The sequence below is a fragment of the Dipodomys merriami genome, unplaced genomic scaffold, assembly GCF_024711535.1.
Source record: "Dipodomys merriami isolate MVZ:Mamm:240054 unplaced genomic scaffold, mDipMer1.0.p SCAF_41, whole genome shotgun sequence".
Classification (NCBI taxonomy): Eukaryota; Metazoa; Chordata; class Mammalia; order Rodentia; family Heteromyidae; genus Dipodomys; species Dipodomys merriami.
Genome location: NW_027205715.1, coordinates 12406543 through 12423347, shown reverse-complemented (window position 1 = coordinate 12423347; position 16805 = coordinate 12406543). Strand labels below are relative to the sequence as shown.

At 45.0% G+C, this 16805-nt stretch overlaps 1 protein-coding gene across 2 annotated transcripts in view; it reads left to right on the top strand.

Moving 5' to 3' along the window:
* LOC138807055 (telomeric repeat-binding factor 2-like) overlaps nucleotides 1–16805 on the top strand; it is a 32626-nt gene that overhangs the window by 14532 nt on the left and 1289 nt on the right. Inside the window, exons 4-9 of one of the 2 annotated variants that reach the window (XM_069992636.1) lie at nucleotides 1407–1493; nucleotides 4091–4237; nucleotides 5466–5572; nucleotides 7182–7571; nucleotides 13941–14026; nucleotides 16506–16546. In XM_069992636.1, coding sequence (XP_069848737.1) covers nucleotides 1407–1493; nucleotides 4091–4237; nucleotides 5466–5572; nucleotides 7182–7571; nucleotides 13941–14026; nucleotides 16506–16546 — 858 coding nt within the window. Of the gene's footprint in view, nucleotides 1–1406; nucleotides 1494–4090; nucleotides 4238–5465; nucleotides 5573–7181; nucleotides 7572–13940; nucleotides 14027–16502; nucleotides 16547–16805 lie in introns of both variants that reach the window. The other variant, XM_069992635.1, reaches the window with a different exon arrangement.

Below are 16805 nucleotides of genomic sequence, written 5' to 3'. Positions count from 1 at the left end.
GGTGGCTCACACTGTAGTCCTTGCTACTAGGGAGGCTGAGATATGAGGATTGCAGTTCAAAGCCAGCCTCTGTGCAGAAAAGTCCTGATAAGACTCTTCTCTCCACTCAAAAACCATAAGTAGAGCTGTGGCTCAAAGTGGTAGATCATTAGCCTTGAGCAAAAGAGCTCAGGGACAGTACACAGGCCCTGAGTTCAAGCTCCATGACCGAGAAGGAGAAAAAAAAAATACTTATTTTAAAATTTCATTCAATGGGGCTGGAAATGTGGTTTAGTGGTAGAATGCTTGCCTTGCATGCATTGAAGCCCAGGGTCCTTCCTATTCAGTACCACATAAACAGACAAGGCCACAAGTGGTACTCTGACTCAGATGGTAGAGTGCTAGCCTTGAGCAAAAGAAGCTCAGAGACAGTGCCAGGCCTTGAGTTCAAGCCCCCAGAACTGGCAAAAAAAATTTTTTTTTTAATTTTCAATGTTATTTTATTGCCACATATATTCTCCTGAGATGTCTTTATAGAAAGCAGTTTTTTTCTGTGGTTGATGAGAACAGTTCATCTGCCTGGAATTTCCTGCTTTGTAGTTGCTTCTTGTAGATGAACTTTGTTAGTCTCAGTAATTCCTTGTGCATTTTGAAGTTGCCAGGTGATGTTTACTGGTATAAGAGGCTTGTTTTTTCACTCCCCTGCAGAATTGGTCTCAGGCTTTTCCTGAATAGAACTAGTGCAAAACTCTGTGGTCAGCAAATCACTTGTTTGGTTATTTTCCCCCACAGTATATCCTCCCTACTCCATTCCCCACCCTCTGCTTTAAACTTCTTAGAACAAAAAAAAAAAAAAAGGAACCAGTGTGCTTTATGGACCTGAACTTTTGGATGTCTAGAATGACTCCCATCTGTCATATCTCCAGTTAGGAAGGCTCTATTCATATGGGTTAAATGGTCTGCAATATAGTGAATCAGATGTTACTGTCGGCCATTAAAAAAATACCTTGTGGGCTGGGAGGTTGGCTCAGTGGCAGAGTGCTTGCCTCACATGCATGAGGTCCTGGGTTTGATCCCTCAACACCACGTAAGCAGAAAAAAGCCGGAAGTGGCACTGTGGCTCCAGTGGTAGGGTGCTAGCCTTGAGCTGAAGAGCTGAGGGACAGCGCCCAGGCCCAGAGTTCAGCCTCTCACAACCGACAAAAAATAAAATAAAAATACATTGTAGTAATAAATAGCTACTACCTTTCAACTGAGATACCTTACAGTAGTTCACAGTGCTTGAGCAATAATTATTGGGTTTTAAGAAATTTGATATAGTATGAAAAGGTTCTTGGTTATGTAACATTTTAGTACTTTATTTTGATGTTTGATATTCTCATACTTGTCATTATAAAAGTTAAAAAAAGGTTTTCCCCCTTTTGTAGGCAGTCATTATTTGTATCAAAAACAAAGAATTTGAAAAGGCGTCAAAAATTTTGAAAAAACATATGACCAAGGACCCCGCAACGCAGGTAATTTTATATATTTTTGCTCCTGTGATTTAAGTCATCTCATTCCTCTCTTTGTCCTTATACTGAAGTTGGAATTCAAGGCCTCACAGTTGCTCAGTTGACACTGTAGCTATCTCTTGTACCATACCTCCAGCCCTGTTTTTTTTTGCTGTTTTTTGTTTTGTTTTGCTGATTTTTTTTTTTTCCGGTCCTGTGGTTTGAGCTCTGGGCCTGGGCTATCCCTGAACAACTTGCTCAAGGCTAGCATTCTACCATTGGAGCCACACAACACCACTTCCAACTTTTTCTGTGGTTTAATTGGAGATAAGAATCTCATGGGGGTGGCTGGGAAGGTGGCTCAGTGGTAAAGCACTCGTCTTGCATGCCTGAGACCCTGGGTTCGATTCCTCAGCACCACATAAGCAGAAAAAAAAGGTGGAAGTGGCGCTGTGGCTCAAGTGGTAGAGCGCTAGCCTTGAGCTGAGGAGCTGAGGGACAGCGCCAGGCCCAGAGTTCAGGCCCCATGACCGGACCCAAAAAAAAAAAAAAAAAGAATCTCATGGGGGCTGGATGCTGGTGGCTTGTGTCTGTAATCCTAGCTACTCAGGAGGCTGAGATCTGAGGATCACAGTTCAAAAAGACAGCCCGGGCAGGAAAGTCCTTGAGACTCTTATCTCCAATTAACCACCAGAAAACAGGCACTTTGGTTCGAGTAGTAGAGCACTAGCCTTGAGCTCAAGAGCTGAGGGACTGTGCCCAGGCCCAGAATTCAAGCCCCACCACTGACAAAAAAAAAAAAAGTTTCATGGACTTTCCTGCTAAGGCAGGCTTTGAACTGTGATCCTCAGATCTCAGCCTCCTGAGTAGCATTACAGACATGAGCCACTAGCATCTGGCCATCTCTCTGCTTTGGAATGATGATGAAAGGATTCTTTGTCAAAAATATTATCTAAATGTTCACCTTTAAATATGCAACATTTTAGCTGAGTGATTCAGCCTGTTAATCTGAGAATCCTAGCATTTGGAAGGCAGGAATATCACAAGACTGTCTCAAAAAAAAAAAATCTGGCTAGGCACAGGTGGTTTATACCTGTAATCCTGGCTACTCAAGAGACTGAGATCTGAGCATCACGGTTCAAAGCCTGCCTGGTCAGGAAAGTCTGTGAGACTCTTATTTCCAATATGTCACCAAAAAGCTGGTGGAGCTATGGTTTAAGTGGTAGAGTGCTAACTGTGAGCAAAAGAAGCTCAAGGACTGTTCCCTGTGATTAAGCCCAGGACCAGACAAAAAAAAAAAAAGAGAGAGAAAAAAACATTTGAGCTTAACTTTTTGATTTATTACTATTTGCTTAGGCTTGAATTCAAGACCTTGGGCTTGCTTATCAAGCGCAATCACTCCTTCAGCTCCCCCCCCCCCCTTTTTAAGGCAACATCTCTATAGCCTGGCTTCAAACTCTGTCTTCCTGCCTCAATTTCCCAAGTGCTGAGACTAAAAGGCATGGTCTTAAATGCAGTTTTTGGATTAGGTAATACATGTAACACAATACAACATTCAAAGGGCAACAGAAGAGTTCAGTGATCTAGCATGGTTATGAAAGCCTATACTCCTAGCTACTTAGGAAGCAGAGATCCAAGGGCCTTAGGTTGTAGGCCAGCCCAGGAATAGAGAGGCTAGGAGATGGTGTGTGCTTGTTATTCCAGCTACTGGGGAAGCACAATGGCTGGGCATGGTGTGCCGGGTGCCTCTTACTGCAACAACATAGGGATAACAGGCCAAGTGGGCCTGAGCATAAAGTGAGGCCCCTGCCTCTAAAATAAGGCAAAAAGGTGTGGCTCAATGGTTAGAGTGTCTGCCCACCATAAATGAGACTCCAAGTTCAGTCCTCAGTAGTGCCGAAAAGAAAAAAGAAAAAAAAATTCTTGGCTTTAACCATTGCCTCCCTGTTCCTCTCAGAAGCAATCACTGTTACTCCTTTCATCCTTTCAGAAATATATGTGTATAATGCACAAACAAGTTTGTGTGTTTGTAGACTATACCCATTTTGCCTGTTTTTCCATCCACATATGCGACAACATACTCTGCACATAATTTGAGCACTTAAATTTGCTTTTACTTAATATTATATCTTAAAATTCTATTAGCACATAGCACTTTATCTCTCTTAGTTAGTGGGGGAGGGGTCAGTCCTGGGGCTTGAACTCAGAACCTAGGCACAGTCCCAGAGTTTTTTTTTTTGCCCAAGGCTAATGCTCTACCACTTGATCCACAGCTCCACTTCTGGATTTTTTTTTTTTTTTTTTTTTTTTGCTGGTTATTTGGAGATAAGAGACTCTTTTACTTTCCTGCCCAGGCTGGCTTCAAACCATGATTCTCAGATCTCAGCCCCTGAGTAGCTACGGTGTGAGCCACTGGCACCTTGCATGCTTTGCCTCTTTCTTACAGCTTTGTGATTACTCATTGTGGCTAAACCATAATCTGTTGATCAGTCCTCTGTGTTACATATGCTGTTGATTTTTACTGAAGGCACTGCAAAAGTTCTGATAGTGTGCTGTCTAACTCACTGAATTTTTACTGCTGTTTTCCTTTCTCACGTTTCAAATGTTGGTCCTTTATATAGAAACTGAGGAACGATCTCCTGAATATTATCCGAGAAAAGAACTTGGCCCACCCTGTTATCCAGAACTTTTCCTATGAGACCTTCCAACAAAAGATGTTGCGATTCCTGGAGAGCCACCTGGACGACACTGAGCCCTACCTTCTCACGGTACGCCTTCATCTTTTCTCTTCTATAGTCATCACGTGCCTTTGAGGAAGGCTGGGAATTAGGAAATCACAAGTGAAAAGACAAAGATTGAATTGTGTCTTCCTTAAATGCCTCAGAAATACCAAGGAATAGCCAGGCACCAGGAGCTCACACCTGTAATCCTATCTACTTAGGAGGCTGAAATCTGAAGATCAAGGTTCAAAGCCAGCTCGGGCAGGCAGGAAAGTCTGTGAGACTCTTTATCTCCAATTAACCAACAGAAAACCAGAAATGGAGCTGTGGCTCAAAGTGGCAGACTGCTAGCCTTGAGCAAAAGAGCTCAGAGACAGTGCTCAGGCCCAGAGTTCAAGCCCCAAGACCAGCAAAAAGAAAAAAGAAATTTGACTTTGATACATGATGCTAAAAGTATACTTGGGAGCCAAAAACTAGATTGTGATTGAGATTGGAAGGACAGAAGATACATAGAGTAAAATTTTGTAATTATTTGATATCTGAAACATTTAAATGGGCTAGTGATGTCTAGGGGGTTAACGGCACTTAAAGTGAATTGCCTTTCAGTGAAGACACCTTGACCCACTTGGGGAAGTATTGCTGGTGTGTGTGTGTGTGTGTGTGTGTGTGTGTGTGTGTGTGTGTGTGTGTGTGTGTGTGTGTGTGTGTGTGTGTGTGTGTGTGTGTGTGTGTGTGTGTGTGTGTGTGTGTGTGTGTGTGTGTGTGTGTGTGTGTGTGTGTGTGTGTGTGTGTGTGTGTGTGTGTCGCCAGTCCTGGGGCTCTCTGAGCTTCTTTTGCTCAAAGCTAGCAGTCTACCACTTGAGCCATAGCTCCACTTCTGGCTTTTTTCTGTGTATGTGGTACTGAGGAATTGAACCCAGGACTTCATACATTTTAGGCAAGCACTCTACCATTAAGCCACATTCCAAGACCTGTGTTTTGTTTGTTTGTTTTTTGTGCCAGCCTGGGACTTGAACTCAGGGCCTGGGCACTATCCCTGAGCTGTTTTGGCTCAAGGCTATGGCTCTGCCACTTGAACCCCACAGTGCCACTTCTGGCCTTTTTGTTTGTTTGTTTGTTTGTAGGGCTTGACCTCAGGGCCTTGCTAGTTCTTTACCCTACCACTTGAGCCACAGCACCACTTCTGGTTTTTGAGTGGTTAGAGTATGTTTATAGTGAAAGAAGCAGAAAATAAGTGAAATTCTGTTTCCTCTTCCTGATATCTTTCCTGTTTCAGATGGCCAAAAAGGCTTTAAGATCTGAGTCCGCTGCCTCAAGTACAGTGAAAGTAGATAAACAGCCAGCACCAGAGCCTGTGGAAAAGCCCCCCAGAGAGTCTCCAAGGTAAGGGAGATGCCTTTGGTGACTTTGCTCAAGGTGACAGAACGGGCTTAGTGGGCTACGACACTGGGTAATAGACAGTGGCAAAGATGACCTGTCAGGGATTCCCCACAGAAGATCCTGGCACGCTCTTCCTCAGAGGTGATGTTTCCCCTTTCTCTCTGCTTCACTCACACCTGCAGTAGTATTCAGATGTTTGAGTAGGAATCCCAAGTGTGGTAGCTAAAGCCAGTGGTCTCAAGTTGAGATGCATTTGAGGACCTATGTGTTAGTCTTTTTTGCATTACTCTTAACAATTTCATAAAGAAAAGGGGTTTGTTTTTAGCTTGTGGTTGTTAGGTTTGAGGGCCTGTGATTGTGATGGCCCTTTCCTAGCAGGGGCACCTGTCATCACATGCTAGGTGATAGGGAGAATGTGGATGTGTCTCTGCCTGTGACTCCTAGTCTCTCTCTCTATCTCTGTCCTTTTTTTTTTTTTTTTGGCGGGGGGGGGGGGTCCATTCGTGGGGCCTGAACTCTGGGCCTGGGCGCTCAGCTCTTCAGCTCAAGGCTAGCACTCTACCACTTGAGCCACAGCACCACTTCCAGCTTTTTTCTTTTTGCTTATGTGGTGCTGAGGAATCAAACCCAGGGCCTCAGGCATGCAAGGCAAGCGCTCTACCACTGAGCCACCTTCCCAGCCCCTGTCCTTTTTTTTTTTTTAATAAGTTTTTTACTGTGAAAATACCGTACAGAGGGATTACAGTTACATGAGCAAGGTAATGAGTACATTTCTTATCAAGCATTGTTGCCTCCTCCTTTGTTTCCCCTTACCATCCCTGCCCTCCCATCTCCCTTCTCTCCCTCGACCCCCCTTTCTGGCTTTTTCAGAGTAGTTTATTAGAGATAAAAGTCTCACAGACTTCTCTGCCCTGGCTAGCTTTGAGCTGCGATCCTCAGATCTCAGCCTCCTGAGTAGCTAGGATTACAGGTGTGAGCTATTGTGCCCAACTTGGTGTGTGGAGTGGGTTAGGGGGCTATTGGGTTCTGAACTCAGTCTTTGTGCTTGCTAGGCAGATGCTTTATCTGACCACAACTCTAGCCTTTTATGCTTTAGTTATTTTTCAGATGAAGAAATTTGTTGTTTGCTGCCTAAAATCATTACAAGTCAATCTTAGGTGGGAGTCAGCATTCAATACATGGATAAGATTTTTTGTCGTTGTTTTTATTGTAACGGTAAGGGAGTTTTTTCATACCAACATTAACACTAGGTGACATCATAGGCCAGATGACAAAACAAACCAACCTGAGAGAGCCAGACCTTAATCCTCCTACCTACATGTCCTATTTCGTTGTCGTTACAGGTATATTCCACCACACCTGGCTTGTTGGTTGAGATGAAATCTCCCTGACTTTTTGCCCTGGCTAGCCTCAAACCACTTCTTTCCTGTTTCTGCCTTCCAAGTAGCTGGGATTATAGACATGAGCACTCTACTGGCTCGTGTCTTGGTGTTTTAATGCCGAGTTGTCTGTCTAATTTGAAACCTTCCATTGAGAAGTAGTAGTAGTAGTGCCTATTTGGATGAGCTTTGGCAGTGGTGAACTGACCCTTGTGTGTTTGCTTTATATGTAGGCAGCTGCAGAGTACTCCAACCACCATTGGGATTCGGACTCTGAAGGCAGCTTTCAAGGCTCTGTCCAGTGCACAGGATTCAGAGGCAGCTTTCTCAAAACTGGACCAGAAGGATCTGGTACTTCCTAATCAAGCATCCCCATCATCAGTAGCTCTCAAAAACAAGAGACCCAGAAAAGATGAAAATGAAAGCTCAGCTCCTGACAGGGAGGGCAGCTCGGAACTGCAGCCCAAAAACAAGCGCATGACAATAAGCAGATTGATTTTGGAAGAGGACAGCCAGTGTACTGAGCCCAGCACAGGCCTCAACTCCTCCCAGGAGTCCATTCCAGCGTCACCATCCAAGCTCACAGCTCTCAGTCACACGCGACCTGGGGAGAAGAATCCCAAGTACGAAGACCTTTGTAGTTGTTTGGGGGCTGGTTGGCGATCCTGGTTGGGCCTGGGATTACTTCCGTGAATGAAGTAACTTTGAACTAAGTTACTCACCACCAAGGCTTACTCAACGCGCTAAAATGTGACTTGGGAGCAGGGAGTGACAATGTAGCCTCCCTGCTAGTTGCAAAGCCCTGCACATAGGCTGCCCAACATCGCCCTAGGGCGTAAGTGAGGATGGAAAGGTTCCCAGCCTCCCCATCGCCGCTTTCATTTTTAGCAAGTTTCTGTTCCAAGAAAGCTGTTTGAATCGGGCTACGTTCCACCTTGATCTGTGCTAAAAGACTGAATACTTGCAGTTTTGCACTTTCTATGAGCGTTTGAAACTCTGAGAAATTGAGTAAATACCTGCTAACCTTACACATTCTGCTAGGTACTGTGGGGCAGTGGTTAGAGTACTTTCATTTTATTCTCATCTTGACTCTCAGCCTAGCTTTTAATCTTGCTGCCCATTGTGCCCTCTGTGGGTCCACCCTCCAGGCAAAGTGGTGTGCTTGCTCCCTGGGACACGCTGCCTGTTTTCTCCTGCTGTGCTTCTGCTGCTTCTCATTCCCCACAATGGACTGTCATCCTTCCATCATTGCTTGTCACAGTCCTGTTCATCTTCCAAGGGAAGAGAAGCTGTTAAGTGCTTCCTGAAACCAAGCACCTTTGTGTGTTACCTGAGTCTCAGTCCTCACACAGTGAGGTGGTATGCTAGCCCCACTGTGCAGGCCAGGAAGGTATAGAAAAGTTACTAGCTTTCCCGAAGGCAGCTGAAAGTGGCAGAGATGGGCTTTAGGCTGTATAAGCCAGGTTGGTCTTTTTCTTTTTCTTTTTTTTTTTTTTTTTCTGTTTGCTAGTAGTAGGGCTTGAACTCAGGGCCTTGTGCTTTCATTTGGCTTTTTCTGCTCACGGCTGGTAATCTACCACTTGAGCCACATCTCCACTTCCAGCTTTTTGATGGTTCACTGGACATGAGAGTCTCATGGACTTTTGTGCCTAAGCTGGCTTCAAACCAGGATCCTCGGATCTCATCTTCCTACGTAGCTAGGATTATAGGTGTGGGCCATCAACACCCTGGCTCAGATCGGTCTTGGTACAGAAGCTCGGGGCCTGGGTGCCATGACCTCCATCTTGCCTCTTAAAACCACCTCCTCCATGAACTCTTCACTGTCACCCTGCTGTAAGTGATCCGCCTTGCTGATCTGCTGCTTTGTCATCTTCACCATTGCTCCCTGTTGTAGTGGTTAAGGGATTCCTGCTGTGGCCTGTGCTGGGTCCCCTAAGGTTTGAGGCACAGGTTGTGCAGTGTGTGCATCACCACTTGCACTTGGAAATTAGTTATTGGATTTTTAGTCGGCATAGCTGATGCAGCGCTGCATTGTCCTCATTTGACACATGAATGGTTTATCGTCATGGAAGTACTGTGCATGGAGCTTTGCCCCCACAAGCAGGCAAGGCTGGGGAAAATGCAGGGTTTAGTGGTTTTGTTAATGGGAGTATTTGTGGGGTTGGTGGATGTACCCACTTGTCACATATGGCATGACAAAAGCATGACGTGTACTAGAGGCTCTTTAAAGTAGGGGTTGGCAAACTGGCCTTTGAGCCAGATTCACTGAGGCCTTTGCAAACGTTGGTTTTTTGTTGTTGTTGTTTTGTTTTGTTTTTTGTTTTTGCCCAGTCCTGGGGCTTGAGCTCAGGGCCCTGAGCTACTTTTTTGCTCAAGTCTAGCACTCTACCACTTGAGCCACAGTGCCACTTCTGGTTTTTTTTCTCTTTATGCGGTGCTGAGGCTTCATGCGTGCTAGGCAAGCACTCTACCACTAAGCCACATCCCCAGCCCCAAAGTTATTTTTTGTTTTGTTTTTTGTGTGGAGTGTGTGCGTGTGCGTGTGTGCGCGTGTGCGTGTGCGTGTGCGTGTGCGTGTGCGTGTGTGTGTGTGTGTGTGTGTGTGTGTGTGTGTGTGTGTGTGTGTGTGTGTGTTGGTCCTGGGATTTGAACTTAGGATCCAGGCTTTGTCCCTGGGCTTTTTTTACTTTTAGTAGTGGGGCTTGAACTTGGCTTGGGCTCTGTCCTTGAGCTTTCTGCTCAAGGCTAGTGCACTACCACTTTGTGCTACAGCTCTACTTCTGGTTTTCTATTGGTGAATTGGAGATAAGGGTCTCAGACATTCCTTTCCTGCCTAGGCAGGCTTTGAACTGCCATCCTCAGATCTCAGCTTCCTGAGTAGCTAGGATGACAGGCATGAGCCACTAGCACCCGATATCTTGAGTTTTTTTGCTCAAGGCTGACACTGTACCATGCCACAGCTGTACTTCTATCTTTTTTGGTGCTTAATTGGAGATGAATGTCCTACAGGCTTTCCTACTCAGGTGAGCTTTGAACTGTGATCTTCAGATCTCAGCTTCCTGAGTACTTAGGGTTACAAGCATGAGCCACTGGTGCCTGGTTGTAAATAGAACACAGCTACATCCATTAATTACGGATTTCTCATGGGTGCTTTCAGTGTCTGTGATCATGAGTCAACTAGCCATAACAAGACAGTAAGGCTTGCAAAACTGAAAATACTGTCAAGTTCTTACAGGAAAGTCGTCTTGTGTTCTCTGCCGTAAGGGAAGTAAGAGGTGCTCTGGGACAGCTTGAGGAGAGCTGTAGGAGCATATGAGCTAGCTTTGGAAGATGAGTAGGAAATTACAGATTAGGCGCAAAGGGTTCTGGGGAATGGGAACTATGTGGTCATCCTGGAGTGCTGCAAAATATCCCATGTACTATGGTGGGCAAATCCAGGGTGGGAGAGAAGGAAGCAACATTCTGGATGGGTAGATGGGCCAGATGTTGAGTTCATTGAAGTCAGTCAGGCAGGGTGCCTCCACCTACTTGAGTTGTAATCACAAGTATGCATTTCCAGGCTCCTGACCACTGAATTTGAAGAGGCAGGAGAATGCTCTGTAACCTGCTTTAAAAAAAAAGGGGTGGGGGGGAGTAGATGGGAAGGTGGCTCAGTGGTAGAGCGCTTGCCTTGCATGCATGAGGCCCTGGGTTCGATTCCTCAGCACCACATAAGCAAAAAAGCCAGAAGTGCTGCTGTGGCTCAAGTGGTACGAGCGCTAGCCTTGAGCTGAAGAGCTGAGGGACAGTGTCCAGGCCCAGACTGACAGTGTCAGGCCCCATGACTGACAAAAAAAAAAGTATGCCCCATATAATTCCAAAGGCCCATGGGCTACCACGGAGGAAAGGCAGGGAGCTAGAGACAGGTGCAGGTTTTCAGAGTGCCTGTTCCACAGGAAGTTTGTGTGAGGTGTCCTTCTGAAGGGGAAGGAAGGGTCTCCCAGGAGATCGCCTGGAGGAACAGTCCTAGACTTTTCCTGCACAGCAATTGACACACAGCAACTTCTTACTTGGTACTTGCTAACCAAGTAAAATGATATTCTTGGGTCTTGCATTTTACCTTATTGCATTTTAAAGCACAACATGCAAACCATCTGTAAAGCTAGCAGAGGACTAACACATGAGTTCTCCGTCCCATATTCTGGTTTAACTTTTTTCCTTAACACTTTAAAATGTAAGAAACATTCTCAATTAAAGCCTCAGATATCAGCCACAGACTAATTTGCTGGCCTCTGCTAGGCTGGTGCTCACTAAGTTGTAATTCCGCCAGGAAGCACAAGGACTCTGGAAGAGCCATCTTCCAGGAAGGAGGACTCTGAGCTCCGCTCCTTCCCCCACAGGGGCAGTGAGCAGCAGCAAGAAAAGCAGAGTTCAAATGTTTTTATGCCAGCACTGAGTAAGGAGATAGAATTCTTAAACTGTGACCCCTCTACCTTCTGCTTGCCAACAGTAATTAGCAACGTGACTCCTTAGAAGGAAGACCGCATGCAAGTGTTCTTCACTTTGTCTCAAGCAAGTCATCCCCAACCTTCTGGAGGCTCATCGATGGCTCATACTTGAATCCTGGCTACTCAGGAAGTGTCAGGGAAGCCTGTGAGACTCGTCTCCAATTAAGCACTAAAAATGCCAAAAGGGGAAATGGGCTCAAGTAGTAGAGCACTAGTCTTGAGCACAAAAATTCAAGGACAGTACCCAAGCCATGAATTCAAGAGCTCAGACACTGGTATAGATAATTCCTTAGAAAACTTAGGGAACTCAAGGGATTTTTTTCAAGCCAGTGAATTTTTATTACTCACATGCTAAATATTACCCTGACAGCAAGAAATACCATTTGTCATTTTGTCAACTTTTTTCCTAAATCTTTTTGTCAGTACAGGGTTTGAACTCATGGCCTTGTGCCTGTTAGGTACTCTACTGCTGAGCCACACCTGTTTTTGTCAACGTTTACAGGTCATTCTGACATTTTTTTGGGGGGTGGGTCCTGTTAGGTACTCTACTGCTGAGCCACACCTGTTTTTGTCAACGTTTACAGGTCATTCTGACATTTTTTTGGGGGGGTGGGTCCAGTCATAGGGCCTGAACTCTGGGCGTGGGTGCTGTTCCTCAGCTCTTCAGCTTAAGGCTAGCACTCTACCACTTGAGCCACAGCGCCACTTCTGGCTTTTTTTTTTCCTGCTTATGTGGTGCTGAGGAATTGAACCCAGGGCCTCAAGCATGCAAGGCAAGCGCTCTACCACTTGAGCCACCTTCCCAGCCCCTCTGACATGTTTTAATTTTTCAAGACTTACTGCACATATGTTTGTTGTAGTTCTGTGACCTATCCCCAGGGCAGTTCATTACTAATCAGGTAATTAGTTAAGATTGACTAAAAAGGCAGAATGTAAATGTATTTTGTACTTCCATTTAGTTTTGGATTTGGAGTATTTGTCAACTGGGGGAGGGATTTTTTTGGAGGAAGAATCTGCATTTTAAGGGAAGGATTTTTGTTTCAATATTCTGTTGGGTATAATTCTTTTGTGCAGCTGTGGGGGTGGGGAGGTTTCAGCTCAGGGCCTCTCAGCCTTGTTGGGCTTTGCTTGTTGGGCTGATGCTCTACCACTTGAGCCACACCTGTTTCTAGCTTTTTGCTGGCTGATTGGACATAAGAGTCTCAACATTTTAATTCTGAGATCTTAGCCTCCTGAGAAGCTGGGATTACAGGCGTCAGCCACCAGTGCCCAACCCTTTTTGTTGTATAGCTTTAATCCCAGTGTAGTTTAGGAAGCATATCTCCAGCTCATGTTGGAGTATGTGTTACATGCTAGGTCTTTATAGTAGACAAGTGGTGCATTTCCTGCCTTTAAGTTTAGTGGCACACTGTGTAGTGACTGCTTACAGAGCAAAATCAGTGTGTAGTGGGACAGAGGACTTGAGTCAGGAATGCAAGGAGATGTCTTTGAGAAAATGTGTCTTTGAACGACAGCAGAGAAGGACTTCCAGGTGGAAAGAGAAGGATATGGCCAAGGCAGGAAACTGCGGAGCTTGTATTGAAGGAACCAGGCAGCGCAGCTCTGCTGTTGAAGCGGGCTGTGGCTTGGGTTTGGGAGGCCCCTTTAGGAAATGGGGCCAGCAGACCATACCAGCATTTAGGTTCCATTGGCTAGGCAGAAAGAAGCCATCGTGCAATGGAGGAGAGATGTTATTTTAAGTTGGCTCTCAGGGGAGGAAGTTTGAACTATAGGAACAATGAGGGAAGTGAAGAACAGCGGAACGTTGGCCCATTCTAGGATACATTGCACAGATCGTTAATAGAGTCAAAACTGTCCAATATGTCATGAATGCCTATAATCCCAGCATTTAGGAAGCAGAAACAGGATTGTGAGTTTGGGGCTATCTTGGGCTTCTTAGTGAGACCCTGTCTCAAAAAAAAACAAAGCCAGGCACCGGTGGCTCATGGCTGTAATCCTAGCTACAGCTACCAAGGAGGCTGAGATCTGAGGATTGAGGTTTAAAGCCTGCCCAGGCAGGAAACAAACTTTTGTCTCCAATAAATTATTCAAAAAAGCTAGAAGTGGCACTGTGGCTCAAGTGGAAGAGTGCTAGCCTTGAGCAAAAGATGCTCAGGGACAGTGCCCAGGCCCAGAGTTCAAACTTCAAGACTGCCCCCCCCCAAAAAAAAAAAAATCAAGGCTAGGATGTGGCTCAGCAGTGGAGTGCCTACGTAGCAAGCTTGAGGTCCTAACCAAGAAGAAGGAAATGAGCAGATTGAAGGGGGGAGGCGTGGACTTGGTGCTGGGTTTGAGGCATGGTCCTGTTGCCTGCAAGTGTTTGTATGGCTCTCCCTAGCCAGCCCAGGAAGGATGGCTGATTTGGGATTTGTATGTGTTGAACCTTGAGTGAGTGAGCTAAGGTTGAAAAAATTGCTGTGACTGTACTGAGAGTTTCCCACCTTGTCCTTCTTGATCTCACCTCAGAGCATCCGGAGGCAAGTGGAACAGCTCTAATGGCGTTGAAGAAAAGGAGAGCTGGGTGGGAGAGGACGAACTGTTTGCAGTGGAAGGTAAACTGCAGATTCTCCTTGGCCTCCCCACACTTATGAAATATACCTGCATGGCCTCTCCCGTCCCTATTCCTGCCAACTAATTACAGAAGAGTTACAGCTGTCAACCTCGTTTTGATTCCTGTGGAGTCAGCTTCCCGTCCTGTCCTCTGTGTGCCTGCCTGCTGCGTGTGTGCGTATGTGCATATGTGTACTAGGGTTTGAACTCCGGATTATCCTTTAGCTTTTTCCTCTCAATGCTGGCACAGCTCCACTTCTGGCACTTTGGTGGTTAATTGGACGTAAGAGTGTCATAGACTTTACTGCCGAGGCTGGCTTTAAACCAAAATCCTCAGATCTCAGCCTCCTAAGTAGCTAGGATTACTAGGAATGAACCATCGGTGCTTTACCTTTTAAGCAACAAATATGAAAGTGCCACTCCATGTTTAAATTCCTCAAGGTTCGTTTATCTTGTTTTGTTTTATCGGTCCTGGGGCTAGACGCTGTCCCTGAGCTCTTCAGCTCAAGGCTAGTGCTCTACCACTTGAGCCATAGTACCACTTCCAGCTTTTTCTGCTTATATGGTGCTAAGGAATCAAACCCAGGGCCTCATGCATGCAAGGCAAGCGCTCTACCACTGAGCCACCTTCCCAAACCTGAGGTTCGTTTATCTTAATAAATCCTAGGAAGTTAGATGCCGGTGGCTAACTAGTCAGGTGGATGAACTCTTAACAATCGCAGTTCAGAGCAAGAAAGTCCATGAGACTTACCTCCATTTAGCCACCTTATAAGGCTGGAAGTGGAGCTGTAGTTCAAGTTGTAGAGTATTAGCCTTGAGCATAAAAAGTCAGGGATAGCATCCACGCTCTGAGTTCAAACCCCATGTCTTGGGCATGCTAGGCAAGCATAATCATTGTTATGCCCCCAGCCCAAGTGAAAAAGTGTCAGCAATCTCTAAATATACTTATACTACTTATCCCTAGTTAATACTAAACTCGTAGCATTTGCATCAGAATCTCTCCCAGCACCTATTTTACCTTCTAATAATAATATCAACTGCTAAATAAACTTCCTGTGGGATTCTATAGCAACAATAATCCTTTACCAATCCCACAGTTTTGCCCTTAAAAACATTCCTTCATTGCAAAGAGCAAGATCACATGGAAAATGGGAGAAGTAACAGAATAACAATAAAAAGACAACAGATAGTAAAAAAAAATTTTTTTTAGGTCTGGGAAGGTGGCTCAGTGGTAGACCTCTTGCCTTGCATGCATGAGGCCCTGGGTTCGATTCCTCAGAACCACATAAGCAAAAAAGAAAAAAGTCGGAAGTGGCGCTGTGGCTCAAGTGGTAGAGTGCTAGCCTTGAGCTGAAGAGCTGAGGGACAGTGCCCAGGCCCAAAGTTCAGACCCCAGGACCGGACCCAAAAAAATTTTTTTTTTAATTTTTAAAGATTAAAAGGTTGTAGAAAATGCCCATTTCTTAACACAGCATCAGTAATCTGCTTCTACTGTTAGGAAATATTTCATAAAAGCAGTCTAAGCATTCATCTTTTAGAGCCATCTTCCTTTGTTATTTGGGAAACATTACCAGGGCAGTGATTGCTGGGGCAGACGTCCCACAGGCTACGCTTTTATACATCTTTACCTCCTCAGTTTTTTTAACTGGCTATAGTTGCTTGAAATGTCATGTTTTATACTTGTACATCCTGTAGCTATACACATACATGTTTATATGATATACACACAGAGTTGTCTTTGGGGGGGGGGGGGTTAGTTGTATGTAGTACTTGAACTCAGGGCCTGGGAGTTGTTTTTGAGCTTTTTTGCTCAAGGCTATAACACTTTACCACTTTGAGCTATGCCACTTCAGGTTTTCTGGTGGTTAATTGGAGATGAGTCTCTCAGACTTTCCTCCCAGACTAGCTTTGACTGTGATCTTCAAATCTCAGCTTCCTTAGTAGCTAGGATTATTACAGGCATGAGGCATTAATGACCGACTCTTTCTTCTAATGCTGGGATTGAACCCAGCCCCACACATTAGGCAAGTTCCCTACTACTGAGCTACACCCCAGCTCTATATCAAGGTTTTAAATACAATGAATCCCTTGGTAATATCATAGAATAAAAGCTTCACTAAAAGGGTTGAAATCCATCTTTAACCAACATTTACTGAAAGCCTGTTAGTAAGGCACTTGCTTTGTACAAATTCTATGGGCTGAATGACTGTGTGTATAAACAGGACAGAATGAATGATTCCTTATTGATATCCTTTTTCTCCTCAATGTCTGCAGAATTTGTTTTGGTTTTGCAATGCTGAGGATTAACCTAAGGCCTTATTCACGCTAGGCATGTCCCCTATCCTGAGCTGTGTCCCCAACCCTCTGTGTTTGTGAACTCTGAATCAGGTCTTCCCTTTGAGAACCATCTCTGTTTTCTTGTGGTTTTTGGTGGAGGAAGGTGAGCTCTAAAATGAATTTACTCTTAATGTTTTCCAGCAGCGCCTGATGAAGACAGTACAACCAGTATAACAAGGAAGCAGGTAACCTAGACCTCTTTTGTGCTGCAAGTTTTGTAGGAAGAACAGAGGTAAAGGAAGTCCCTCTTCTCATAGGCAAAGACTGTCCATCATCTAATAAAAATCCCTTTTGAGAGAATTCAAATTAAGCTCAAGTAATAGTTCTGTAGAAGAAAAGTCTAGGCGGGGACAGCACCTGACACTTTCTGGAGCATGAACAACACTTGCGCATTTGGAGATTGGAACACAGAAGTGACTGTTAGTTGAGAAGGACATGGCAGGA